The 24,631-nt window shown below is 65.1% G+C and overlaps 3 protein-coding genes across 6 annotated transcripts; 1 reads left to right on the top strand and 2 right to left on the bottom strand.

Annotated features, from left to right (window-relative positions):
- Positions 1-9,771: 9,771 nt before the first annotated feature.
- Positions 9,772-15,909, bottom strand: LOC134550723 (uncharacterized). 2 transcript variants are annotated; one of them, XM_063397475.1, is made up of 2 exons: positions 14,952-15,909; positions 9,772-9,911 (listed from the first exon to the last, which is right to left on the bottom strand). In XM_063397475.1, the coding sequence occupies exons 1-2, from the start codon at positions 15,580-15,582 to the stop codon at positions 9,811-9,813; spliced, it is 732 nt and encodes a 243-aa protein (XP_063253545.1). In that variant the 5' UTR covers positions 15,583-15,909; the 3' UTR covers positions 9,772-9,810. The 2 variants fall into 2 exon arrangements, with proteins under 2 accessions (XP_063253545.1, XP_063253544.1); XM_063397474.1 differs by lacking the exon at positions 9,772-9,911 and adding an exon at positions 11,875-12,853.
- Positions 9,905-19,487, top strand: SYT7 (synaptotagmin 7). Of its 3 annotated transcripts, XM_063397461.1 has the most exons (8): positions 9,905-12,017; positions 13,685-13,810; positions 16,073-16,208; positions 16,618-16,888; positions 17,248-17,417; positions 17,823-17,937; positions 18,018-18,217; positions 19,011-19,487. In XM_063397461.1, the coding sequence occupies exons 1-8, from the start codon at positions 11,437-11,439 to the stop codon at positions 19,113-19,115; spliced, it is 1,704 nt and encodes a 567-aa protein (XP_063253531.1). In that variant the 5' UTR covers positions 9,905-11,436; the 3' UTR covers positions 19,116-19,487. The 3 variants fall into 3 exon arrangements, with proteins under 3 accessions (XP_063253531.1, XP_063253530.1, XP_063253533.1); XM_063397460.1 differs by lacking the exon at positions 19,011-19,487 and having other exon boundaries at positions 18,018-18,848; XM_063397463.1 differs by lacking the exons at positions 13,685-13,810; positions 19,011-19,487 and having other exon boundaries at positions 18,018-18,848.
- Positions 19,488-19,770: 283 nt separating this feature from the next.
- On the bottom strand, positions 19,771-24,481 carry LRRC10B (leucine rich repeat containing 10B). The gene is made up of 3 exons (XM_063397476.1): positions 21,527-24,481; positions 20,309-20,509; positions 19,771-20,201 (listed from the first exon to the last, which is right to left on the bottom strand). The coding sequence occupies exon 1, from the start codon at positions 24,317-24,319 to the stop codon at positions 23,468-23,470; it is 852 nt and encodes a 283-aa protein (XP_063253546.1). The 5' UTR covers positions 24,320-24,481; the 3' UTR covers positions 19,771-20,201; positions 20,309-20,509; positions 21,527-23,467.
- Between the last annotated feature and the right edge of the window lie 150 nt (positions 24,482-24,631).

The raw sequence follows: 24,631 nt of genomic DNA, 5'->3' as shown, positions 1-24,631 counted from the left end.
CCCGAAGGGCTCGGGAATGATGGAGAGCCCCGGGGCGAGAGGCTAAGTGGCGACGGCGGAGAGCTGGCAGTGCCACTCGGGATGAGAGCCCGGCCCGCGCCTCCGTGCCCGCTGCCAGCACCGGGAGAGGATCCTGCGCCAAGGGAAGGGAGGCCGGGGTGACTCCAGGGCGGGGAGCGATGCCCAAGGGCTCCTTTTGGAGCAGGGATGACACGGAGAACCAGCCCGGCCGGGAAATGAGAGGGAGCAGGGGTTGGAATGGGGATGGGGATGGATGCAAACCACAGGAGCAGAGGGGGCTCCGGGGTTCTGGGTGCTCCTCGGGAAGACAGACGCAGTGGGGACCACGAGGCAGAGAAACCACACGGCTCTCCGGAAATCCTCAGCCAAAAATAGCCCGGCACCAGGGAAGGAGCGCCTTCCCTTGCCAAATTCTCCCTCCATCCCCAGCTCCTGCTTGCCGTGGAGCGGGGACGGGTGGCAGCAGGGCCGGAGGGGACACAGGAGGGACACGTCCATGCGTGGCAGCTGGTGGGGACAGGGAATGTCTGGGAACACCCGGGCGGAGCTGTGCAGCGTTTTGGGACGGTGTCCACCTCCCGCAGCCCCCCGCGGTGGGGCTCTGCCACCCGGAGCCCCCCAGGACTGGCAGCTCGGCGTGGGGGAGGCAGAGCCGGCCGGATTGACAGCTCCGGGGGATGGACAGATGGCTGGATGGAGAGGCAGATGTGTACGAGGGACGGACGGACGGAGGGACTGATGGAGAGATTGATGGATGTGCCGGAGAGGGGGACGCACGGATAGACAGACAGATGGAGAGCAGACGTTCTCGCCCAGAGCACCACTCCTCTACCCCGAGGCTCATCCCGGGATCCTGCCGGGCAGCGGGATGGCCGTGGGGCTTCCAAAGATCCCTCACCTCCACAGAGCCCCTGGAGCACGTGGGCAGGTGGCACCGCCAGGCCCAGCTGGCCCAGCCCTCCAGCTCTTCCATGTGACACGCCAAGCCTGGCTCACAACATTCCCAAAATGCCCACCGGGTTGTCACCAGGGATGGCAGCAAAGCCTCGTCCACCTCCGTGCCCATCTCTCCTCCCTCTCCCTGTGCCAAGGGCTCGGATCCCACGTTCCTGCTGTGCCCGCAGCGGTCCTGCCCCGCTCCGCCCCGCGCCCGGGATCCTGCACAGGAGCGAAAGCTGCAAATTCACAGCTTTTCAGCTGCATCCTAAAAATAAGAGGTTTGGGAAATATCGAGCAAATGAGTGGGAGGATGAGAAGAGGAGGAATTAATGGCCTGGCGCCAGGCAGGCAGCATCTGGGAAGCCCTGGCGTGACAACGTGGCCACCTCGCTCGGTGCCTTGGGCCCTCCACGCCGGCAGCACCAGGAGCTGCTCCGAGGCCACATTCCTGCCCTGTCCCTTCCCACCCCATGGGTCCTCCCCGGCACCGCCATCCCCGTCCAGGCTGGGCTTCACATCCCGCTCCGGCTCCCAGCAGCTCATGGAATGTTGGGGAAGGGGGCGGGGTGGGGAGGGGGGTGCGCACTGCTCGCTTGGCATCCTCTCCCGCTGCCCTTTTCCCGGGAATGCACGCGTTTCCGCTGCCGGTTTGGCGGCTTGGCACATGGAGCCATCTCTCCGTGTGGAGCTGTGGATGTTGGCTTTGATCACCACTTCCAGGGAGCTCGGCGGGAGCTTGGCCTGGGGGGGCTCCCCACAGCTTTGATTTTCCCCCCCAGGGTTCTTGGCATCCATGGATCTCGCCGCTGGAGCAGGGCGAGTGGGAGGATGCTCCAGGAGATGGGGCTGTGATACTGAGCAGCTGCCAGGGAGAGCAGTGTCCACAAAAGCTGGGAATTTCAGGGTCTGGATCCAAAAGTACGGCCCTGAGAGCCTGGACAGGGCCATGCTCACTGGGACACCTGCAGAGAGGTCGGTTCCAACCATGGTGCCACAGGTGTGAGGCTTCTTCCAAAGCCTTTGCTCATCCAAAGCCTCTGGCACTCCGTGGAGATTCCAGCCTCTCCATCCTGTGCAGGAGCTGTTGTTTGGGACAGCTGGAACCATCCCTGGATGCTCCTTGTGGGAGCTTTGCCTTCTCAGCTTTGCTCCAGGGCCATGAGCTTCAGCTGGAGGTGATGGCAGAGCTGTGGGATAGGTCTGAATCCTGGGATAGGCACAAGGAAATAGGGAATTGGGGGGGAAAATTGGTGGAGCTGCCCATGAGCCAGATGGGCTCGCTGTGCCGGGCTCGAGTAATGCCTGTCCTGGAGCTGAGCGGGCACAGGGCCACCACAAAGCCACCGAGGTGTCCAAGGCTGCTGGGGTGCAGAGGGACACTGGGATGCACAGGGACACCGAGATTCCAGGGCCACCAAGATGCACAGGATCACTGGGATGTGCAGGGCCACCAAGATGCACAGGATCACTGGGATGTGCAGGGCCACCAAGATGCACAGGATCACTGAAATGTGCAGGATCACTGGGATGCCCAGGGCTACCAGGACGTCCAGGGCCACCGGGATGCCCAGGATCTCTGGGATGCCCAGGGCCACCAGGATGCCCACGGATGCTGGGATGTGCAGGATCACTGGGATGCCCAGGGCCACCAGGATGCTCAGGGACACTTCTGGGTGTCCCTGGAACGGGCTGTGCCACAGCTCCCACATCCACCATTCCAGCACAGGCTGGAGCTGAGCCTCGTGTTGGATCCATCGGCAGCTATTCCCGCCTTCGGGCACACCTTGCTGGATGTCCGGCTCACACGCCGCTGGAGAGGGCTAATCCCTCTTGGATCTCCGCTCCTCTTCTGGTGCCAGGGTCGGCTTTGAAGAGTTTCCTCACGTGCTCCAAGGCCGTGCTCCGGAGGCAGCAAATCCCGAGCCCGCAGGAGTGGTGGATAAAGGAGGATAGGCCATCCACTTGACCCCATCCCTGCCTCCCGAACATTCCCCATCTCCCTCCCCAAAGTGGGCACTGTGAAGGGTGCAGGGGCTTCCCTGCTTGTCCTGCCATGGAGACCTTTGCCCTGAACCCAGACCTCTCTGCCCCTGGAGCAGGGACCCTCTTCCCCTGCTCACGCAGCACCACACAAATCCCACGCGGCGCCAGGGAGGCAGGTAATCCTCTCATCAATAACGGCCTGGAAAAGTGGAATTACATCCCGTCAAGTGCCATTGAATCCTGATGAAAGAGCCGCAGGGATGTTCCACCCCCTCCCTCCCCAGCCTCCGCAGCGTCCCCTGCCCTGCCAGCACGTGGGACGGGATTGGGAGCTCGGTCCCTCCGAGGAGGGACGGGAGGTCTCCGCCTCTTTCCCCCCACACACGGCGCCCTTGGGATAAGGCAGGACCGGCGAAGCGCAGCTGGGATTTGGGAATGGCCGCAGGGACCGCAGGGCCGTGGACCCTCGAGTCCCACCCCGCCGTCTCCCCGCTCCCGCCTGGATCCGAGCTGGCAGAGATTTATGGAGAGCGGCGGGGAAGGAGGGCCCGCGGCGGCGTAAACAAGCGCCGCGTTCCCACCTTGTCACCCGCTCCCGGGGCTGTGTCCCCGCGCCACGCAGCTCCCGCGGCCCCCCTGCGCCCACACCGCGCCCCAGGGCCGGGGACGAGCCCGCAACTCCGAGCGGCTCCGAGTCTTTAATTAACCGAGTGCTAATTGCCTGGCAAACGAGTTAATGAAGTCATGCTGTGGGCGACGCAGCCTGGGGCCTGTGTCGCTTGCCCGCCCCGGGGACACGGCGTGATCCCACCGGGAAGGGCCGGATCTACCCCGTGCACACCCCCTGGAGCTCCCCGGGCGTGATCCCGATGGTGAATCCATCGGGATCATGGGGTGACGCCAGATTTGGGGGTGTGGTGGCACCTTGTCACGGGGAATTCGGCCCCGGGAACCGGCGCTCACTGATGTCCCTCTCCGGACACGGCCACGGCCGTGGTGGCCCCGCAGTGCCCAGCCCATCCCTCGCTTTCCCCTTGGATTCCCTCTCTCCAGATTAATTTGAGGGTGAACTTGACCCCGCAAAGATGGAAGGATCTGTTGGAGCTAAACCAGAGGGGTCACGGTGTTTCCGAGCTGGAGCAGGGAGCACCAAGCGAGGGGACAGGGAGGGCTCACCCCGATTCCCAGTCCGCCCAGTAAGCCCCGGTGCCACCTGAACTGGTCGGGGTCCCACCCGAGGAGGGGCGCCCGGCGCTCTCCGGCCGTGCCTGATGCTTCCCATTCCCCCGGCAGCTTATCCAGCCGGGGTTTATAAATGTTGGAAATTAAGGGCTGGTCCCAAATTCCCTCCTAGGCAACAGTTGCTATGTGAGTTTTATACACAGGCTCCTCGTGATCCGGCGGCGATGGAGGAGCTGCCTTTGGATGGAGAGAGCACGGGTGCTGCAGGGGGGACCCGTCCCCAAAACCACCCCCACCGCATCCCACCCCCATCTTCTCCTCCAGGCATTTTCATAAACCTCCCCTCCGCGGTCACCACCCCCTTTCCTCACCTGATTCCAGAGGGGATGTGGGAGCTGCGGGCGCCTCGGCACGTGCCGGGGGCGATTCCAGAGCCCCGATCCCCCCTCCCGGTCCACTCTGACTCACCCCGGCCTCGGAGCCGCTGGGAAATTTCGTTACAATAACAAGGTCTGCGGGCGAATTAATTATTAACATTTATTGTTTAATATTTATACTGCAGCACCGCTCCCGGCGCTGCTCCGGCCTCGTCGCCTCCCGCTGCCAGCCGGGGCTCCCGCCACGGACAATCCCGGCCCGGCGGGCACAGCAGGATGCGGAGCATCCGCAGGGATGCTGGGGGGAGGGATCCTGCCTGGAGACAAAGCTGAGCCCATCTGGGGTCCCACCAGACCCCTCCGAGCCACGTTGACTCCGAATTCTCATCCCACAGTGGTCATTCATGAGGTTGATGAGTCCTTCCCGCACTTTTGGGGTGCCCCAGGTTGTCCCCAGGGCCAGGCTGGGGAGGAGCGGGTCTGCGCTGCCGTTTGGGGTGAATCCCTGTGGGATTGGCTCACAAAGCCGCAGCCGTGGCCTTTGCCGGCCGTGCCAGCGGGGATTAAAGCTCCGAACTGAGCTCCCAGGAAGCGCTCGGGGCCGGATTCCCCCCAGGACACGCTCGGGGGTGGCCACCGCGATGGGACGTGTCCGTCGGACCGCATTCCCTGCGTTTTCCCTCCTCGTACCCCGGCGCACACCAAGAACACCCCAGGATTTAGGTCTGACCCCCCCTTTGTGCTCTGCTGCCCCCAGGGACCCCCTCCCGCGACGTCCTCCTGGTCTCAGCCATCATCACCGTCAGCCTTAGCGTCACCATCGTCCTCTGCGGGATCTGCCAGTGGTGCCAGCGGAAGATGGTGAGTGTCCGGCTGCCCTCCCGCATTCCCGGCATCCCGGCGCGCCCGCCGTGCCGCCGGCCGGGGGGCAATCCCCGCTGCCAGGGCAGCAGCCAAGCGGAGGCAGCTCCCCGGAGCTGCCGGCTGCAGCTTTTATTTGGGCTTTTCCGGACGCGCTAATGAAATGTTTGGGCGAAACTGTTTGTGTGGCACAAAGGGAAGTTTCCAAATATATGGATGTATATTGGTGACAAGCCGGAACGAGCTGGCCCCTGTCCTGCTGGGCAAGCTCCTGCCTGGAAAAGCCCCGTGGGAAGGCGGCCAGCCCATCCCTGGCAGCGCCGGGTGCCGTGAGCCATCCCCGCCGCCCGCTGCGCGTCCCTCCTTCCCTCCCCGATTCCCACCCGGGGCTTGGGACAGCGCTCCCTCCCGCTCCGCATCCCCGCTCCTCCTCCTGCTCCTCTCCCGGGAGCGGGACGTGCTCGGCCACGTTTCCTTCGCCATCGGGATCGAATCTGGGTCAAGCGCTGCGATGGCAGGCGGGGAGATGCCCACCCCGAGCCGCGGGAAGGCGGCGTTCCCTCGGGAATGGGAGAGGGGCCCTTGCGGGGGCCACCGAGGAGATGGGGAGAGACAGCTGGCGGAGGGAAAACCGCTGGAAAGGAGGAGGCTGGAGCTGGCAGAGGAACAAACAAGTGTAAATTGGCCGGGAAGGCGCATCCCAACCGGCCCTCGACAGCTCCCGGAGCTGTGTGGGAATGACGGCCAAGCCCGGGCAGCGCCCACGCTGCCACCACCGCCGTGTCCTCACGAGCCCCGAGCCGCTGCAGCCCCCGGGGACACGGAGAAGAGCAGGGTTGGGGGATGATTCCCTCTGGGATGGGCTGGGAGCATCCCGCCGGGTCAGGCAGCCCCGTGCCTCGCAGCTGGGATTAGCCCATGGGCATCCAAGGACCTCCAGGTGTTCCCCTGCAGCTCCTGGCAGCGTTAGCCCGTGGGCATCCAAGGATATCCAACATCCTTGCAGCTCCTGGCAGGATTAGCCAATGTGAATCCAAGGAGGTCCAGGTGCGTTTCTCCACAGCTTCCAGCATCAGCCCTTGGGTATCCAAGGATATCCAACATTCCCACAGTTCCTGGCAGGATCAGCCCATTGCTGCCCAAGGATGCTGTGCTGAGGGTCCAGGTGTCCCAGCAAGCCAAGGAGTTTGCTCCATGTGCATACAAAGAGGCTGGGAAGAAGGAGAAGTTCCATGGGCAGGCTGGATGCAGGCCTGGCTCCTGAGATCCGGGACCAGTGGGATGGAAGGGCTGCTTCTCCACCCCACCCTGCTCCGGCAGCTGCTCCCATCCCAGCCCATCCTCCTGGCACTGCACGAAGCATCCTCGCTCCCAATTGTTGGATAATTGGCATTAATTGGCTCCTGCCCACCCTGGCTCGGAGCGGCGCTCGGAACCTGCCCGAGTGCCCTGATTACCAGCCCCAGTTTGGAGCCAGCTCCGGCTTCATTATCCTACGGCAGCACTTGCCCGGTGCTGGGAAAGGTGAACTCAATTAATTCAGGCCCAATTAGGCCTAAAATTATCCTCTCCTTCCCAGTGAGGCCATGGAATGGGATGCTGGCAGCAGTGGCCATGTTGTCCTTGGGGTGACATGGGGCACGAGCCCCCACAGACCAAGGGACGGAGCCTTTGGGAATTTTGCTGCCTGGATGGGTGGGATGGAGCCTGGAGACCATAAGGGAAAGGGCAAGATCCAGGTCAAACTCTCAGAGTGGTGGCAGCTTCCATCTTCCACTGGGATATTCCGGGGGTCCTCTGCCACCCCCTGATCCTCCATCTTCTCTCTTTTCCAAAGGGAAAGCGTTACAAGACTTCCCTGGAGACTGTGGGAACCCCGGATTCCAGCCGAGGCCGCAGCGAAAAGAAAACCATCAAGTAGGTGCCAGGACTGGGGGGGGAGAGGAAGGACAGAGGTGGCCATCCCTGCTCCCGGTGGGAGAGGGGCTCCGGGAGACTGGGAGAGCTGGTGGGTGTCTCCAGCATCCCTGTGCATCCCACGGAGCCGTGGGCACAATGGAGTCACGGGAACGTCGGCACGCGTGTCCCCAGGGATGCTCCAGGCTCGGGTGCGTGGATTCCGAGCCCTGCCCGGCGGGGCTGGAGTGGCTCTGCATCCCAGGGCATTCCATGGAGAAAGGAGAGCGGAGCTGGGGCATCCCGCAGTGACAGGCAGGGAGCGAAGTGGAGGCTGGAGGCTGAGGGGATCCTCCTGGGCATCCCAGATCCCAGCACTGCCTCTCCACACCCTCCGCAGGCCCCCAGGGAGGAGGGGGCTGGACCGCCAGGAGGGAAAAAGCTCCTGCCTGGATAAGCCTATGGAAAACTTCCTCCCATGGCTGGCCTGGGTGTTATCAGGGTGCAGGGGCACCTCGCCGGCTGCTCCCGGCCAACCAGGATGAGCTGGGAATGCAGGGGAAGGTTCATCTCACCTGATGTCATGGCACAGACAGCTTTCCCAAATCCCAGCACATTCCACACTGCTGGGATCAACCCAGAGCTGCAGGTGGGCACTGGGGGCTTTCCCAGTCTCCCAGCACCAGCTGGGAGCCGCTGGGCCCCCCAGCCCTTGGCACGCAGCTCCAGTGGCTTCCCAGAGCCAGCAGGTCCCGGTTCTGTGCTGGCAGCAGGCCGGGCCCGCGGGAAGGGATCCGCGGGAAGGGATCCGCAAGGGAAGGGAAAGGATCCGCAAGGGAAGGGCTCCGGAAGGGTCTCCAACACGCAGCAGTGTCACGGTTAACCAAGAGCTTCCAGCTGAGCAGGCGAGGGCGCACGGACACGCGAGCCGAGGGCGCACGGACACACCCTTGGGAATGCCGGCACCTCCCCGACCCCCCACATCCTTCTCTCCTTCCCAGCCGGTGGAGCCGCCCGCTCCTGTCTCTCCGCAGCTCTTCCCATCCATCCATCCTTCTGTCCATGTCCGTGTGTGTGTGTGTGTGTCGGTGTGCCAGGGGTGGGCTCCCCGTCTCTCTCCGCAGGATCCTGGCGCTCCGGGGGCGGAGGGCTGCTTTTCCTTCTCTTCTCGCAGGAATTCAGCTTCTCTCTCTTGTATTTCCCTTTTCTTTCTCCCCCGGAACCCGGCCGCTGTAGCGATCTAGACAGAGACTTTTGGAATAACAATGACAACACAGTGCAGCAGAAATGGAGCTCCTACCCTCCCAAGGAGTTTATCCTAAACATTTCTCCTTACGCTCCCTACGGTGACCCGCGCCTTTCCCTCAAGTGAGTCTCTCCTTACCGTGTTTGCTCCGTGTAGTGAGTATATGGGCAGCACCCACTCGCCTTCCTCCTCCTCCTCTTCCTCTTCCTTTCCCTCCCCTTCTCCTCCTCCTGCCTCTCCCGGGCTCCCCGCACGCCACCCCATGGGCCGTCCCATGGAGACGAGCAACCCCTCCTTCCCGCCCTCCCGGGGCCGCCCGGGATCTCCCTCCAGGACGGGGTTGCGCGTTGGGGGCACCCCCTCGGCGCGGGGACGGGTCCCCCCGGGGCTGGGCTGCCGGCGAGCGGGACCCCCTCCCTTCCCCACCCCTCTCCCGCCTCCGCCCTTTCTCTTGGATGTTCTGCCGAGGCCCCCGCGCACCCCGCGGCCAGGATCCCTTTTTCTTCTTTATTTTTTCTTTCATTTATTTATTTTTTTCAGTGCTGATGTCTCTCTTTCTCTCTCTGTCTGTCTGTCCGTCTCTTGTCCGTCTGCCCCCTCCGGCTCTGTCGCCTTTCCCCTCCTTCCCCGACGTGGCTCCCCACGTTCTCCACGTCCGTCCGTGTGTCCGTCCGGCTCCCTTCGTGTCTGTCTGGGGGGGTCCGGCCGCCGGCCCGGCCCAGTGGCTCTCTGTTATCAGGGGCCAAGCTGACGGCGTCGGCCGCCGCCGGGCTGTCCGGGGACCGCGACGGCCGGCCCGGGGACAAGCAGCGCCTCGGCGAGGATGGCATGAGGAGCAGCGTGTCCGCCCACAGCGAGCCCGGAGCGGGGAAGGCGGCACGGGGCCGCTGGCACACGGTGCAGAGCCACTTGGCCGCAGGGAAGCTCAGCCTGTCCAAGTGAGTGAGCACGGCACGGCGCGGCACGGCACGGCCGCGGCCACGACCGGCGGGCCCGGGCGCCCGCTCCCCGCTGCGGATGAGCTCGCACGGGGGCCACCCACAGGTCCCAGGAGCACCGTGCCGAGGGAGAGGAGGCCTTTCCCGCTCTCCCAGCGGTGTTCTGGCTCAGGGGTGGCAGAGGAGGCGGCCGGGCAGGAGCAGCACCTTTGGCTGCTGTCCCCAGCGCGTTTCCAGCGCTGAGGGTGACTCTGCCCCAATCCCGGCGGGAAGCGGCTCGGCATTCCCAGCTCGGTTCCTCAGGGCAGGCAGCGCTTCTTGGGGGTGTTCCAAAGGCAGCAGGCGCTGTCCCATCCCGCAGGGACAATCAGGGACGGTGTGTGGCATCATCTTCCCTCTGTGCGCTCCTTGACCCCCGGCACAGCCACCGGACCCGGCGCCGGCACCACCCCCGGATGCCGAGAAAAGCTAGGAAAAGCGCAGGATTGATCAGATTTAGGGGAAATCCGAGCTCTGGCGGGCTCTGCGGGGCTCCAGGCTGGGGTGGGGGTCTCGGCGAGACCCTGCACTGCCGGCAGCACCGCGGCTCTGGCGGGGGCTGTGTCGGCCGTGGGCTCCGGCCGGCGCTCCCGGTCTCTGCTCCGGTTCTCCGCGCTGCCATGCGGCAGCCGGGGGTGCCCGGCACCCCGGGAGAGCTCGGGGACACCGCTCCGGCCGGGCGCTGGGAAGCAGGAGGGAGAGGCGAGGAAAAGCGGGAGCGGCGCAGCCTCCAGCCGCCCCCCCGCTCTGGGAATCCGGACAGACGGACGGGCCGGCGCAGCGGCAAGGACAGGGTTAAGGGTACGTGGCGGAGCATCCCGTTTTCCACCATCCCCTTGGCGGTGCCCGGGGGTCCGGGCCGGGGCTCTGGCGGTGCCGGTGCCGGGGGATCCATGCGGGCACGGGCAGGGCGCGGTGCCGCCTGGCACGGCGCTGGAGGAGCCCGCGCCTCCAGCTGGCGCGGGGCCGACAGGAGCCAGATTTAGTTTCCTGTGTGACTGAGAGGTTGTAAATTGAACTAATTTAGGATTCGATAGGAAAACGAAAGGAGGTCGGCGTCGGCGCGGAGAGGGGGGTGGCAGCGTCCGGGCAGTGCCTTCGGCCTCGACCGTGGGGCTCCGTCCATCCTAGCTCTCCGCTCCTCTCCACTCCCTTCCCTCCTCTTTCTCTTCCTCCCACCTTTCGCTCTTTCTTCACCTCTTTCTTCACCTCTTCTGTCTTTCTTTCTTTCCTTTTTTTTTTTTTTTTTTTTGGAGCTGTCTATCCCTCCCCGCTCCTCCTCTGTCCCAGCTGCTGGCATTGCACGACGGCAACAGCTTCGCCCCGCGGTCCCGGCGGGGACAGGGGACAGGGGCGGTGGCTGCTGCTCAAGGCCACCCCTCGGTGCCAGGCGGTGGTCCCGGGGCGATTTTCCTCCCTTGATCTCTTGGCCACGAGCTTTCCGGGCTGCCGAGGGCCGTGCCACGCATGTGCTGCATGGCCAGCGCCGCTTCCTTGGGGCGTCCCGCTGCTCCCTCCGCTCCGCCGCCCACACGAGGCCCGTTCGCCCCCCGGGCCGGGCTGCTCCGCTCTCCGTGTCCCGACGCAGAGCTGCGTCCGTATCCCCCAATCCCACGAGCTCCCGCCCCGGTCGGAGCCTGCCTTGGCCCTGGGGACGTCTCGCTGGAATGTCTCCCCCGCGGGGGTTCCCCCCTTCCCGCAGCGCCCAGCGCGGAGGGGACGGGGCGCCGAGCCCCCGCGGCGCCGCTGCTGGGTGCTGGGCTGGACTGGGAGGGACTGGGGCGCTGGGATGGGCTGGCTGGCACACGTGAGCGGGCGCCAGGGATTTGCCTCCACGCAGCAGCCCTAATTATCCCGCAGAGCAGGTCGGCCGGCGCGCTGGGAAGGCGCTGGCGGAGCGGCGGCCGCGGGAGCGGGTGGGCATCCGGCCCCGGCGAGCCCGCCGGGAGGCAGGATGGTGGCGACCCGAGCCCCCCGCGCCGCCGGCAGGGCCGAGCCGCGGGCGAGAGGCGGAGGATCCGGGCGCTGCCCCCGCTGGCTCCCGCCGGAGCGCTCCCTGCGCTGGGGCATCTTCTCTCTAACTCTCTTCTTTTCCTTCCTCCAATTTTGCCCCTTCACCTTCTTCTCCTTTCTCTCCTCTCCTCTGCCCTTCCTCTCCCTAAGTTTCGAGGACTCCACCCTGTCCACAGCCACTACCCTTGAGTATATCCCCACCTCAGCAGGCGATCCCAAATTCCAGAGGCCCCGCACGCTCGTGCGCCAGCAAAGTCTGCAGCAGCCCCTGAGCCAGCACCAGCGCGCCAACCACAGCCAGCCCACCACCAGCCAGAGCCTGGGCCACCTCCAGGCCCACAGCGGCTCCCCCGCCTCCGCCGCCGCCAGCTCCCGGGGATCCCGCGGCGGCCCGGCGCGCCAGGGCAGCGCCGCCGGCTCCAAGCAACGGATGGCCGGGGGCAGGAGCCGCTCCAACCCCGGCAGCTGGGACCACGTGGTGGGGCAAATCCGCAACCGCGGCTTGGACATGAAGTCCTTCCTGTAAGTGTGCGTTCGCCATCACTGCCCTCTGCCTTCTCCTCCCCACCCCCTCCATTCCCTTCTCCATCCCTTCCCCTGCTTCGCTCTCTCTGCTCCATCACTCTCTCATATGCTCTATCCCTCTGCTCCTTTGCTCTCTCCATCGCTCTCCTCTGCTCCTTTGCTCTCTCCATTCCCTCTCCACCCCCCTCTGCTCTTCTCTACCCCTCTCCTCATCTCTCTCTCCCTCCCTCTCTCCTCTGCTCCTTCACTCGCCCCGGCGCTCATCCCTCCTCCCCTTGGTGACAATGCTATCCATGGCCTGCGGGAAGCTCCGTGTCCTCCCCGGCTCAGGGAAGGGGCTCCTGCCCTTCCCCGTTGTGCTGTGCCACGTCCCTGGCCATCCCCTTCCACCCGCACGGACGGCCACCAGCGAGGTCCCCAGGGAGTGACGTTGTCCCAGGTTGTCACGGTGCGGGTGGCAGAGTCTCCCGTGCCGGGGTGACCGTGAGTTGGCCCCCGATGTCATTCCCAGCCGGAGGAGCCGTGGGATTGTTAATCCGCCTTAACCCCATCTCCTCCATCGGTGCTGGATTTCCAGCATCAAACCCCGGGGACTAATCCGAGTCCCGTGTTGTCACCCATTCTCGGCACATGACATTGTCCCTCCTCTGCAGAGCTGCTCCCCCCGGCTCCATCTTCCCTCGGATTCTCCAGCTCCTCCCTGGCCGCTGTTTGCCCCCTGGCACCCTGGAAAAAGGAGTGCTGAGCTCCCAGCTTTGCTCTCCGCAGGCTGGAGGCACTTGGAGGGGGACGCAGGACTGCCCCTGCCCTTCCATGGGTTGGCACAGCACTTCCTGCATCAGGATTAGAGGAGAGATACAATTTTAGGTGCCCGTCCCACCCCTTGCGCTCTGGTGAGAGGGTTGAACCTTCCTCCAGGCACCCTGGGGTGCTCTGCCCACCATCCCCCCTCCACTCCACCCTCTCCCAGATTCCTCCCAGCTCCATTTCCCAGCTTCCCGAGGCGCAGCTGCGGCTCCTCAGCCGTCCCGAGGGTCACGTTCTCCCTGTTTACCCAGCGCCGGTGCTGGTTCCAGCCTGACTTGGCGGAGAGGGAGCGGCCGCAGAGCCCAGACGTGCCGAGTCAGCGCCGCTTCCCAGCGGAGCAGCCGCTGTCATTTCCCACCGCCTCTTTCCCGATCCATCGATTTTTCCTTCGCTCTTCACCCTGCTCGCCCTCCCCGGCGCTGTGGCGTAAACGCTGCCACAGACCCGGGCGAGGACCCGGGTTGGGCAAGGAGCTTTGGCCATGGCACCACCGATCCCTTCCCCCGTGGAAGGGATTGTCACTCCCGTCACCCTCCCCCTCGTTCCCAGCCCCTCCAGGCATCTTCTCCCCCGTTCATCAGGATTTTGGCATCCTCTCTGCCCGGACCGCTGGAAGAGAGGGACAGCGCGGGTCTCCACGCGTGCGGGGCTCCCGGGAGCCGGCGCCTTTCTCCCCACAGCCCTGCGCGCCCATCCCGGCCGTCGTTCCCCTCGCAGGAGCCGGCGGGGAGAGCCGGGGTCCCCTCGCCGCCGGGGGTCCGCGGGACTCCGCCGGCTCCTGCCGGTTCCCTGCCTGACGCTGTGTTCTCCTCTCTCTTTCTCTCTCTCTCCCGCTGCCGGCGGGGCCGCCCGGGCAGGGAAGGCCGGATGGTGGTGTTATCCCTGGTTTTGGGACTCTCAGAGCAAGATGACTTTGCCAATATTCCCGACCTGCAACCCGCTGGGACGCAGCCGAACCAGGCGAACGCTCAGGGGGACAAGAGGTATGAGCGAGGACGAGGCCAGTCCCGCAGGAGGAGGAGACGAGGGCCTCACCCAGGGTGGAGGAGGAGGAGGAGGAGGAGGCTGGCCTCGTGGAGCGCGAAGGTTGGAGCGGCACAGGGTGGCCCAGCGGGCACCGGGACGTCTGAGCTCTCCCCGGCACCGGCACCCACGGTTCTGCCTCCGGAGCAGCGGCACCGAGAGCACCCCCATCCCTTCCTCCTCCCTCCTCCCTCCTTCCTCCCCCTCCTGCCCTTCCCGGCCGTGGCTGCATGCGGGGGGCGAGGGGACGGGGACACACGCGCAGGGACGGGGGCACACGGGGGGTGACCCCCGAGTGATGCCGCATGGGCTGAGCCGCGTCCCATCCCGACTCGCTGCTGCCGCCTCGGCGGGATGGGCAGCTTTCCCGGGGACCCGGGGACAGCGCTGCGGTGGCAGGGGGGCAGAGCGAGCGCCACGGGCCGGGGGGGACGCCGTGCCCCCCGTCCTCCTCCAGCACGGCACAGCCCCTCGCCTCCGGCTGCTCCTCGCATCCCTGGCGTGCCGCGGGCTCGGCAGCGCATCCAGCCCCGGCACCGGCGCCCGGCCGCGGCCACCGGGGCCGGCTGGCAGAGGCAGAGGGTCCGTGCGCCGCCGGGAGCGGGTGTTCACCCCCTCCGGAGCGGGGAGGAGGTGTGAAGCCGGCGGGCGCCGCCTCCCCGTGTGCTCGGCGTGCGGATGAACTGGCACCGTTCTCGCCCGGCGGCTATTTTTACCCTGCTCCGCTTGGTTTCGCTCCATCTTTTAGCACTTCCCTCCCCGGCGTCGCGCTGCGCAGCCGGTCCCCGCCGGGAGCACCGGCAGCCCGTGCCGGCCGCCGGCTGCCCCGCGCCGAGGGGACGGGGACGTGGGACACGGCGGGTGGGTGGCTGTGCCGCAAGACCCCGCTCCCCGCTTGCCGCTGCTCCCTGCTCCCAGACCCCATCCCGGCACACGCATGGCATTCCCCTCCTCCGTCCCTCCCGCTCCTCGTTCCCTGGGCTCCGCAGGACGTGGCGGGATCGGCCGGCGCAGGGGACGCGCTCCGGCAGCCTCGGCTCTCTCCCGCCCACCGGCGCTGCCGACCACCCGCTCTTCTTCCTCGAAACACCTCCTTCATACCTGTTTCGCAGCTTCTTCCTTCCAGCCTGTCCCCGGTGGCTCCAGCCCGGCGCCTCGGCGTGTCTTCCTGTCCCGGCGACTCCGTCTGTCCGTCCATCCTTCCCCGCTCCTCTCTCCCGTTCCCTCCCGGCAGGCCGGCGCTGGACGACGCTGCTCCTCCTTTCTTTTGCTCTCTCCCGCTCTCTCTCCCGCTATCCGTGACCTCCACCGGCATTCCCGGCTCCACCGGCGCCTCCTCGCTCAGCGGCCCCACCGCCGGCTCCTCCGCCTTCATTTTCCCTCGTTTTAACCTGATTTTGCCTCCCCAGCTGCCTCGGCCTCTCCGGTCCCTCCTGGGCGCCATCCCGTGTGTGCGTGTGGGTGTCCCCATCGCTCCCCCATGTCCCCTCCCCGTGTGTCTGCGTGTGCTTGGCGTGGTGGCGCGTGTCCGTGGCATGTTGTGGCTTCCCGTGTGTCCCTGCGCCTCTCGGTCCATCTGGTGGTTTGTCACCGTGTCCCAGCTCGGACAGGAGCCGTGGCGGGGGGTGCTGGGAGCATCCGGGGGTGCCTGTCCCCTCCGCCACGCGCCCGTGTCCCGTTGTCCCCGTGCCTCGTGGCAGCGTGGCCTCGGCGCATTCCCGCCCGTCTCCATCGCTGCTCTGTCCGTCTGCCTCCCGCCGCTCCCGGCTGCCCACCCCGCCCCGGCACTGTGCCCAGGAGACACCGCGTGTGGGGACAGCCAGGACAGCGACCCCAGGGGTGTCTCAGCCGCAGGGCAGCGGGGCAGCGAGCCCACGTGGAGCACCCGTGGGTGCCCGGCACCCGCCGGGACAAGGGGGCGCGGTGTGTGAGGAGCAGCCAGAGCTGTGGGTGCTGTGGGGACCGCGCTGTCCCTGCCATCGCCGTGGGACGTGGTCAAGGGGACCTGCTGCCGTGCCCTAAAGGTGCCAGGCCACCAGAGCTGGCTCCGGGATCAGGGCCGGGATGCCGGTGGGCTGCAGCCACTGCGCGTCCCGGCAGCATCCGTCGGGCACTGGCACGGCCCAGACTCAGTCTCCGCTGGGAGAGGGTGCCCAGGAAGCCCCTCGCTGTCTGGCCCTTGGCTCCTGGCCCCTCTCCTCCAAGGCCCTCTCTTCCCGCAGGTTGCCGGCCGGTGGGAAGGCTGGGAACGCGGCACCGGCGCCGGGGCAGCCGCCGCACGATGAGTCCGACCGCAAGACGGAGCCGCACTCCTCCGTCTCCGACCTGGTCAACTCCCTGACCAGCGAGATGCTGATGGTGGGTGGGGTGTGCCGGGTTTGGGGGTCTCCACGGAGAGTATCAAACCCTCCCGACTCTTCCCTGTGCTGTCCACACGCGCTCTGGCACGTCCCTGCCCGCTGTGCCAGGGCCCCGTCGGCCGAGCCGCCACGCCGCGGACGTGTCCCCCGGGCTGGCACGAGGGAGCGAGCGGTGCCGGACACGTGAGGGATGCGCTGTCAGGAGGAATTTGGCTAATTGGAGCTCCCGTTCCGCGGGACGAGTGGCACTGAGCCAGGAGGAGTCGGAAGCGGTGGGGGCAGCAGGAGGCCGGGGAGAGGCTGATGTCCCCTGACAGCTGGCGGGGCTGGGGTCGGGCGGACGGGGGACAGGTCCTCGCCTGTCCCTGATGCTGCGCTCACCCCCCTCCTCCTCCCTCCTCCTGCAGCTCTCCCCAGGCTCTGAGGATGACGAGGGCCACGAAGGTGTCAGTCGGGAGAACCTGGGCCGCATCCAGTTCAGCGTCGGCTACAACTTCCAGGAGTCCACCCTGACCGTGAAGATCATGAAGGCGCAGGAGCTGCCGGCCAAGGACTTCAGCGGCACCAGCGACCCCTTCGTCAAGATCTACCTGCTCCCGGACAAGAAGCACAAGCTGGAGACCAAGGTCAAGAGGAAGAACCTCAACCCGCACTGGAACGAGACCTTCCTCTTCGAAGGTCTGGATTGGGATGGACTGGAGGGGAGCGGGGTGGGAGCGGAGCCTCGTGGGACCCTCCTGGGGTTCAGCTCAACTCAAGCCACCGGCGTGGTGGCTGTTGGTTATGCCATGGGTTGGCCAAGCCACCCAGGCCAGGCTGGATATGCATCCCATAAAGGGGATGTGGGAGAAGGTTTAAAAGGCTCCGTGTCCCCATGGGTGGGTGCAGATGAGGGAATTAATGTGGCAGGAGCTCCTTGTGCCGTGGGCTGCTCCCTTTCCTCGGCCTTGTGCCAGGGTCTTACCACCAGGACGGGAAGGGTGGAGCAGTCCGGGAGCTGCTGCTCATCTCCTCTGGCTTTTCCATCTCTGGCACAGGGTTCCCCTATGAGAAGGTGGTGCAGCGGGTGCTGTACCTCCAGGTCCTGGACTACGACCGCTTCAGCCGCAACGATCCCATCGGAGAGGTGTCCATCCCGCTCAACAAGGTGGACCTGACCCAGATGCAGACCTTCTGGAAGGACCTGAAGCCCTGCAGTGATGGCAGTGTAAGGCCCCGGACCCCTCCCATCCCCCTGGGGAGGGGAGGCCACCCCCTGTCCCTGCAGTGTCCCAACAGGACCACTCCCCATCCCAGCAGGAACATTTTCTGCTTCAACTTCTGATGGAGATTTTCCTCTTCCCAAATTTTACATTAAGCAGCCCAAAGTCTCATTTTGGGTCAAACCAGTTTCAGGTAGACCTAAAATGAAAGTTTTTTCCTTCTCCTGCCTCCAGCAAGACCAGGAAATGTCCCACCGGGAGCGGCCCCATTTCCTCCTAACCTGATTTTCTGCGCTTTCCCAATCCCCACCCTTAGGCTGCTCCGGGTGGGGGTCCCATGCCAGCACCCCGCTCCCCCAGAGGAGCTCTGGGGGGCGTGGGTGTCCTCAGGGAACGCGTGTGTCCCGCAGGGGAGCCGCGGGGAGCTGCTGCTGTCGCTGTGCTACAATCCCTCGGCCAATTCCATCGTGGTGAACATCATCAAGGCGCGGAACCTCAAAGCCATGGACATCGGGGGCACCTCAGGTATGACACTGGCCACACTCGATCCCGGGCGGCGTTCCCTGGCTCCCACCCGGGGCTGAGAGCGGCTCCTCTCCCGCCAGATCCCTACGTGAAGGTGTGGCTGATGTACAAGGACAAGCGGGTGGAGAAGAAGAAGACGGTGGTGATGAAGCGGTGCCTGAACCCCGTCTTCAACGAGTCCTTCGCCTTCGACATCCCCACGGAGCGGCTGCGCGAGACCACCATCGTCATCACCGTCATGGACAAGGACAGGCTGAGCCGCAACGACGTCATCGGCAAGGTGGGTGACACTCCCGAGGGACACCGGGTGGGAATCGGGGACAGCCGGGCCCGGGGCTGCCGGTGCCACCTCCAGTGTGGAGCGTGGTGGGGACCCTCGTGCTGGGTGTCACGGCCACAGAGTGCTGGAGTTTTCCCAGGAAAGCAGGGATGGGCCATGGGGAGCCACGCCGGGATGCATCTCACCCCCTGGGATTGCTCCCGGGAACGGGAGCGGCGGAATTATCCATGAAACCACCCAGCTCATGGTTAGCCCAATGATGACAAATGAGCGCCATAATCTCCACCCGTGATCCCCAAACTGGATCAGGAGAACGCAGCAGTTGGGATAAATCCATTAAATAAATCCCCGGATCAGCGCCGCGGGCTGCCGGGCAGGGGCGGAGGTGGTGGTGTCCCGGGTGTGGGCACATCCAAGAGCCCGATTCCAGGGATGGACAGGCAGTGTCCGGCATATCCCACTCCCAGTTCAAACCCCGCCGTGGCCCGAGGCTCACTGATCGCTTTCCATGGCACAATTAGCAGCGAGCTCTGCTCCACCCCGGCTCTCCGACGGTGATCCGCGGAGCCGGAGCGGTGGCACCGGCTCCCCGAGGTGGCAGCAGCAGCAGCGAGAGCTGGTACACGCGCTTTTCTGTGGCGCCATATGGAAAACCGAGGGATAAAAATAGCCTGGCTCCGCGCCGAGCCCGGAAAAGCGGGGCTCGAGCAGTTTGGGGGTGAAGGCGCCAGCGCCGGGCAGCGGGACGGGGGATGGAGCGGCCGCGGCAGCTCCAGGGACGCGTTTCCCGCAGATTTACCTGTCCTGGAAGAGCGGTCCCGGCGAGGTGAAGCACTGGAAGGACATGATCGCCCGCCCGCGGCAGGCGGTGGCACAGTGGCACCAGCTGAAGGCCTGAGCGCCCCCGGACCGCGGGCTCGGGGTCCCCTTTCCCGGCTCCCAGCCCCTTCCCGCGGCGCTCCCGGCCGGGGACCGGCGGGACAGCGGCCTGGCTGGCGGGGACCCTGCGGGGGGACGGGGATGGAGCCCCCCCGACCCCCCGCGTTCGCCTCGGGTGCGGAGCCGCCCCCAACCCCGGCCGAGGAGGTGCCAGAAGCGATGTACCCCCATCCCTATCCCCACCACCGGGCAGGACTTCTGCGAGTGCTTCCAGCCCCGCTCCCGGAGCCCCTCGGCCCCTCCCCGCCCTCGCTCCCCACCCCTCCACCCCCCCTTTTCAGGGGTCAGGCTGCGGATGCAAGAGGGACCCTCCTCCCTCCCCTTTCAGCTCCATAAAACCTCTCGGAGCCGCCAGCGGAGCCACGGAGCCCCCCCTGCCCCACCCCGTCCCCGCTGCGCCCCCCTCGAGTGTCCCGGGGCGGGCGGGGGACACCGAGGGAAGGGGACAGCCCCTTTTCCTGGGATCGGAAGCCATGACACAGTTCCTTATCCAAAGCGGCCTCCTCCGTGCACTGCCTTCAGCCGGGTTCGATGCTTTACCTCCGTCTCGGGTCTCGGCAGGAGCGAGGGGTCCCTCAGCCGCCCCGGGGCCCCCCGGACCTGCCCTCCGCCCCCACCCCGGGCTGGAAGGGGCCCCTCGGGGGAATGCGGAGCTCCAAAGGGTACCCTTCCCGCAGGGCTGCTCCGGGAGCCCCGTGCCCATCATCCCTGGGGATAAAGGGTGGAGCGAGCGCTGTTGTCCCCATCGAGGGCAGGTGACATTCCCCGGGCTGGCGGCATTCCTTGGGACAGCCAGCCTGGCAGGATCAGTGCCAGCAGCAGCATCCCCACGGAGCCCTGGGATGCACATGCCAGACCCCTTCCTGCTCCCTGGGACCCCCCAAAACAGGGACAGACCCACCTGGGAGCCCCACAGGGGTGACAACGGGGTCGGTGGTGGCTCTCTGTGGCAGACGCCGGATCATCCTCAGTCTTCCTGCTCCCCCCGTGGCACCCTTGGCTCCCAGCAGCTCCCACAGGCCCAGTTTAGACGATTTTGGACAATCTGGAGAGAAGTCATAATACTGCTATTACAGTAATAACAACGCTTTTAGGGACATTTGTATCTTTTGTCATATTCTCTCTTTTTTTAACATAAAAGAAGAGACTTACATGCCTGGGGAAGGGGTGGCAGGGCCAGGGCTGTGCCAAGCCAGGTGCCCCCCGTGGCCCCTTGGGCACCCCGCTTTTCCAGGCTGGATTCCTCGTCCGCGGTCGGGCTCCCCGGGGGTTTGTGTGTTCATTTTTAACTCTAGAGCTCGTAGCCGTGATCTTGTTCAGGTTCTCTCTTCTTCATGTGACGGTAACATCCAACTGGTGTGTAAAATACAGAAAAACAGGACAAAAAAAAAAAAAAAAAAAAAAAAGACAAAAAAAGACAAAAAAAAGACAAAAAAAAAGATAAAAAGTCCAATAAAGAGCCCGGCCCGGCCCGGCTGAGGAGCGGCTGGAGCGGGGGGTGCCCGGCTGGCGATGCCAAGGATGGGGCGTGCGAGTCGGGGCATCTCCTTTGAAGAATCCTATTTTTGGGGAGTGGGGCCCCTCGTTTTCTGGAGGCAGCCCCTGCTCTCAGTAATAAAGGACAGTCAGTAACTGCCAGCGTGAGTTGTCTCTGGGGTTGGGGGAATGCGGGGGGTGGATCCCGGGGTGGGGATGGGGGCACCTCACCTGCGTGGGCACCATGGCCGGGTGGGCATCCCCGAGCACTGAGTATCCCCCTCACAGCCTTATCCCTGCCAAGTCTGAGTATCCACCCACTCTTATCCCATCCATCGGTGAGAATTCCCCCAAAATTCTGGGATCCTGCTGGGATTGGGACCCCCATGGGGGCTTCAGGGATAACAGTGACCGCCACAGCCTGCTTGGAGCCAGGTGAGTTCCCATCCCACCCAGGTCTGGGCTGAGTTCCTTGAAGTGGGATGTGCTGGGCAAGGACTGGAATGTGGCTCCAAAAGAAAGGAAGAGAAAGGGAACTGTATCCTATGTCCTGATGCCATAGAAAAGGCTCTGGTGGCTGTTAAATAATTCACGGAATGCTGGTCTTGAATAAACAAATGAAACCTCAAACTCAGGGATGGCAGGAGGGCCACCCGTGTCCTCCCTGCACAGGACAAGATCCCCTTCAGGCCCTGGGATGCAGGGACAACACTGTCCCCTTGCCACCTGCACCCCGCTGGAGGGGAGGTGGCTGCTGCCTACCCCCGCTCCGGCTCCAGCTGAGCCAAACCCGGGAATTTTGGCATTCCCAAGCTGTCGGTGGCATCGGTGCCACCGCTCCTGGCTCTGCCTGGGCTCTCACACCAACGCTGGGCATCTTTTATCCTCCCAAACCTTTGAAAGCGTGGCGGTCCCGGCGCTCCTGTTGCACGGATCCGCAGCGATTCCCGATCCCGCTGCTTCGTGCTGGCAGGCAGCGGGAGCAGATGGAAATAGCAGCGTGATCCCAGCTGCGGCGAGGCCACAAACCGTCGCACGCGGGGCCGGGAGAGGAGGCAGGGATATATATAGGGACAGACGTATGGATGATGCACTGCCGGCAGCGGGGACTCGCCGGTGCCAGCGGCCCCAAAATACTCGAGCGGAGCCGGAATTGTCAGATTCCCACCGACTGCGGCAGCTCCCGGTCCTGGTGTCACCACCATCGTCACCGGTGCCTGGATCCTGACCCAGCTCCTTGGGAAAAGCTGGGTGGTGGGAAAAGGCTGCAGAGAGGGAGGACCTCCCCTACTGCAGGTGTCAGAGCTCCTGGATCTGATCGCGGCCGTGGGGACAGGCTGGTGGCATCCAGAGCCACCTGCATCCCAACTCCTGCCGAATGGGTGGGCTGGCAGGGATCTGCGTGGAGCTGGCGGCATCGGGTCTTGCCTGCGGCAGGGGCCTGGAATGCTGAGGGTCTCTGCCAGGGTCAGCACCCTCGGGATCATGGTTAATTCCTTGCTAATCAGCAGCAATGTCTTCCCAGATAAAGCAGCAGCACCCTGGAAAGATGGCATGAAGGGCTGGGAGACACCCAGAATTTGAGGAGTGTGCTCCTGGGATGCCATGGGATCCCAGGATACTCTGCCCTAGGTGGGAAAAGGGATTGACAGCCTGTACCTATTGGGAAGACCTGGCTCCAACCTCCTGCTAAGCCCCAAACCCCTGAAATTACCCCAGAGGAGCTGGCACGGGCAGCCCCTGCACATCCCACAGCTGAGGAAGCTCCACGTGTCCAAAATAGCTGTGGTCCCTGCTGTGGAATAGGAAGTGGAGGGAAAAGCCGGCAGCATCTTCCCTGCCAGTGCTGGAACGGATGTGGCAGGACCTCTGGCTGCCTCCCAGCCCCAACCCCAAATCCACGGCCATTAAAAGCGGATGAGTGGTTTGAAACCTCCAGCGAGCTCCAGGCCTCGGATTCCCGAGCTCCCCACCACACCGGCTCAGCTCGGAGATGGGCAGAGGGAATCAGGATTCCTTGGATGTCCGAAATAAGAGGAGCTGGTGGTCGCACACCAAAATACCTGACTTGGTTTTAGGGGATCCCAAATAAACCCTTCCCTGAGGCTGCCACTTTTCTCTAACAACAAATTTCTTGGATTTGTGCTTTTTATTGCCTGCGTTTGGTCCAAGAGGCACTTGAAGACAGGAAAAGGAAGGATAAGGTGTCAGCCCTGGATCTGGTGCCCATTTTAGGATGGGCAGTGCCAAGGAGGAGCCTCCTCTTCCCACAGAGGCAAAACCCTGTTCAGGCTGGAGACAGGCAGTGCTTAGATCCTGGTGGAATTTCTATCAGCTCCTTCCCAAACCTGATGGCCAGGAGAAGCCTGGTGGAAAATTTTCTTCTCCAGCCCAATTCCAGCAGCAGGATGGGGTTTTCAGGGTCTGTGCCTTTGTTCCCAGACCTCGGAGCTCTTCAGGATGATGGGATCCATGGAACGGATGCAACCAGCATTGCCCTTTTCTGTGCTGCCCATTGGGACGGAAGTAAAGGATTTTCAGAGGTGGAGGAGCAGAAATGTCCCTGTTGTCAGTGTGGGATCATCCCTCAGGGCAGGGGGCTGTATTCCAATCCAAGACACCCTGGAGTAGGTGGGATGCTCTCAGGTGGGGTAACCATTGGGGTCCATGAGCCGTGCAGATCCAGGACACAATGCTGCTGTCCCAGTTGGATAAGGCTGATCCTGAGAAAGCTGGTTTTCCTTTGTGGAGGCTGTGAACTTCCTCCTTTCCCAGCCCTGGATGGGAATTCCTTGTGAGGCAGGTGGAGGCTCTGCACCCCTTCAGGGAAACAGCTCACGTTTCCTCAGGAGATCCCGTCAGGGCCACAGATTCCCCTTCCCCATCCTCTGGCCCAGCCTCCAGGGACACCGGGGCGGCCTCGGCGCTTTCCTCCTCCTCCTCCTCCTGGCGCTGCAGGCTCTGCAGCCGCTCCTGCCGCGCTTCCATGTACTCCTGCGCCCCGTCGCCCACCAGCTGCACCTCATCCGCGACGCAGGGCGGCTGCCGCACGGGGTTGTGGTCGTAGGACAGGAGGCGCAGGGCGGCGAGGCCGCTGAGGTCCGGGAAGGCGGCGATGCGGTTGCGGTCCAGGTCGAGGACGCGGATGTGCTCCATGCGCAGCAGCACGGGCGGGAACTCCTGGAAGCGGTTCCCGTAGAGCCAGAGCCCGCGCAGGCCGGCCATGCGGGGCAGCGCCGTGGGCAGCCGGCACAGCCGGTTGTCCCCCAGCTGGAGGCTGCGCAGCTCGGGCAGCTGCAGGAGGGCGCGGGGGAAGTGCGCCAGGAAGTTTCCCTCGATCCAGAGGCAGCGCAGGCTCTGGAGCTGGGCGAAGGAGGGCGGCAGCCCCTGCAGCCCGTTGCGGCCCAGGTAGAGGTGCGCCAGGTGGGGCAGGTCGCACACGGCCTCGGGCACCTCCATCAGCTCGTTGCCATCCAGGGCGAGGGTCCGCAGGTGCTGCAGCTCCGCCAGCTCGTCCGGGACCTCCCGCAGCCCCGCGTCGCTCAGATAGAGCTTCCGCAGCCCCTGCTGAGCCCACAGCTCGGTCGGGACCTGCCGGCCCCGCACCTCCAGACGCTGCTCGACGCCATCGGGGCCCTCGGCGGCCGCCAGCCGGGCTCCCCGCCCCGAGGAGCCGCCGCTGCCCATCGCGCACCGGGACCGGCACCGGGACCGGCACCGGGACCCGGCGGGGCGGGCGGGGCGACGCCGTGGCCATGGCAACGCGCCGCGGCCAATGGGAGCCCGCGCCACCGGGGCGGAGGCCCCGCCCCCGCCCGTTTAGGCCACGCCCACCGAGCGCGCTCATGCCCCGCCCCGCCGTTCCCGCGCCCACCCGGCCCCGTTCCCGCCCTACCTGTCCGGGCTCTGTCCCCAAACAGGGCAGCACCCCCTCGCAGCCCAGCATTCCCAGCCCTTTGCCGGCAGCCTGGCATCGGCGTCCTCACCCTGAACTGGGTG

Source organism: Prinia subflava, chromosome 5, assembly GCF_021018805.1.
Source record: "Prinia subflava isolate CZ2003 ecotype Zambia chromosome 5, Cam_Psub_1.2, whole genome shotgun sequence".
Classification (NCBI taxonomy): Eukaryota; Metazoa; Chordata; class Aves; order Passeriformes; family Cisticolidae; genus Prinia; species Prinia subflava.
Note: the sequence above shows the minus strand (reverse complement) of the source record. Positions and strands in the feature narration are given on the sequence as shown.

What these genes read in the sequence shown, in the direction of transcription:
- SYT7 (XM_063397460.1), top strand. Translation starts at nt 11,437, where the DNA reads ATGGTGGCGACCCGAGCCCCCCGCGCCGCCGGCAGGGCCGAGCCGCGG. An exon ending in TTGGACATGAAGTCCTTCCT is followed by an intron (nt 12,018 to 13,684) that starts GTAAGTGTGCGT and finishes CCGCCCGGGCAG; the next exon opens with GGAAGGCCGGATGGTGGTGT. An exon ending in TGACCAGCGAGATGCTGATG is followed by an intron (nt 16,209 to 16,617) that starts GTGGGTGGGGTG and finishes CTCCTCCTGCAG; the next exon opens with CTCTCCCCAGGCTCTGAGGA.
- LRRC10B (XM_063397476.1), bottom strand. Translation starts at nt 24,319, where the DNA reads ATGGGCAGCGGCGGCTCCTCGGGGCGGGGAGCCCGGCTGGCGGCCGCC.
- LOC134550723 (XM_063397474.1), bottom strand. Translation starts at nt 15,582, where the DNA reads ATGGAGACGGGCGGGAATGCGCCGAGGCCACGCTGCCACGAGGCACGG. An exon ending in AGGAAGAAGCTGCGAAACAG is followed by an intron (nt 12,854 to 14,951) that starts GTATGAAGGAGG and finishes ATCCTGATGCAG; the next exon opens with GAAGTGCTGTGCCAACCCAT.